At 46.1% G+C, this 1,984-nt stretch overlaps 1 protein-coding gene across 1 annotated transcript; it reads left to right on the plus strand.

Annotated features, from left to right (window-relative positions):
- Positions 1-1,178: 1,178 nt before the first annotated feature.
- On the plus strand, positions 1,179-1,496 carry TAL2 (TAL bHLH transcription factor 2; the record flags this gene model as incomplete). The annotated part of the gene is made up of 1 exon (XM_084236972.1): positions 1,179-1,496. The coding sequence occupies one exon, from the start codon at positions 1,179-1,181 to the stop codon at positions 1,494-1,496; it is 318 nt and encodes a 105-aa protein (XP_084093098.1).
- Between the last annotated feature and the right edge of the window lie 488 nt (positions 1,497-1,984).

The raw sequence follows: 1,984 nt of genomic DNA on the forward strand, positions 1-1,984 counted from the left end.
TTAAACTGCATTTTGCTGGACTTTCATGTTCCTGTGCAGCCAGCCATTCTCAAGGCTGGGGGAGCTGAGGTCACAAGGAAGCACACCCCTGGGATCTCACTTTAAGAAGAAACTTGCAGGGCCTCCCTTGGTGGTGCAGCGGTTGAGTGCTGGGTTGCGACGCTGCCCATAGCCTCTGCAGCACCAGTTCGATCCCCAGCCACCGGCGAGGGTCCCACAAAAAAAAAAAAAAAAAAAAAGAAGAAGAAGAAACTTGCAGTTCAGCTGCAAGGGCTGCAGTAGCCACAGCCTCAGCTGTGATGTAACCCTCCCATTCTGCTGGCAGTGTGAAGGGGCTCCCAGTATCTGACTCTTTCTTCTCCAAGGGTCTTTGCTGTATTTGCCCAGAGAGCTGCCTGTGGGGTTGGCTGCCAATATTTGTTTACCATGTTGCAACCCAGGCTCTTTTCACCTGCCTGCCTTCCTTACACAAGGATCAGATGGGCATTGTGGGTCTAGAGGCCATCTTTGCCCTACTCAGTTTCCTTCCCTTTTTATCTTTCACAGGCATTCACCTCCAGGAGCCTCTTGCATGGGCAACTGCAGCTCAGCATCTGCTTCTTGAGGACCCTGCTGATCCACTGGGTGCTTTGAAAAGAACTGAGGCCCTCAGAGATTTCATTGACCTGCAGTGCAGCCTGGGTGATTCCAAGGAGCAGCTTAAGCTGAGAGTGACCAAGACAGAAGGGAAGCCAAGAGGTAAGTGTCCCATGTGACACTTACTTTATTGCAAATACTATCTCATTAAGGAATCCTAGGATCATAGTGTTTTTAAAGAATCTATATTCTACTCCCTATTAGATAAATAATATACATTTTAGTCTCACTTATATTCAGTCCTATACTGTGCCTGACACTGAGCAATTAGGAAGAGTTGATTACGAAAGAAGTAATAGGTATACTGGGGCAAAACATTCTTGTACCTGGAGGCTTCAAAACAGCCAGGGTAGGAAAGGCTGTTTCTTCTGCTACATTCTCTCCACTTATCAAAGGGAACATTCAAGAAACCTAAAAATAAGGAAACAAATTTCCTAAAATCTGGGTAGGGAAGCTCTAACTTTTCAAGTTCATGGCAGGACTTGTGATGTCCATCGGGCATCTTATAAAGTATGGCCCTCTCTCCCCTCAGGGACTCAGACATGACCAGGAAGATCTTCACAAACACCAGGGAGCGATGGAGGCAGCAGAATGTCAACAGTGCATTTGCCAAGCTACGGAAGCTCATCCCCACTCATCCTCCAGACAAAAAGTTAAGCAAGAATGAAACACTTCGCTTGGCAATGAGGTATATCAACTTCTTGGTCAAGGTCTTAGGGGAGCAAAGTCTACAGCAAGCAGGAGTAGTGGCTCAGGGAAACATTCTGGAACTCTTCCCTCAAGAGCCCCACCTGCCGGACACAAATCTGCTGGGTGACTACCAGGTTCCCTCACCTGGCCCCAGTCACCACATTCCCTAGTGTGGCTCTGGAAGTCATTTCTCAGAGCAGCACTTGTTCAGTTGTCGCTGATGGTCCAGAGTCAACTTGAATAATTCCTGAGGTATGAATTGAAACTTCACAGGAGGTGGTTCAGTGCAGCTGCAGAGAGCAGTTGGGAGGCCTCAAGGCACATGACTTTGGACTGTCCAACCCCTGGGGGCTCAGACAGATGTTTGGGGGAAAAAAAGTCATAACTTAGAAACTAATTTGAAAGTCACTAGTTTATTCAGTGTGTTTCTAATTATAAGGATTTTTGTGATAGTGGATCTTCAGGTAGATGAGTGGAAAATGCTTCCTTTGGAACATATTTTAAAGCTTATTTTGAAAAAAACAAGGCATATTTTGATCAAGGATGAATGGACTAAATTTTAAGGTTGACAAAGGAAAGGATAGTGTTGCAGAAACCAACCTGGAGACTTATGGGAATGTCTGTGGAAAAAAGACCCACTTGGTGCGTGAGGGTTATA

The sequence above is a fragment of the Talpa europaea genome, assembly GCF_964194135.1.
Source record: "Talpa europaea genome assembly, chromosome: 7".
NCBI classification, from domain to species: domain Eukaryota; kingdom Metazoa; phylum Chordata; class Mammalia; order Eulipotyphla; family Talpidae; genus Talpa; species Talpa europaea.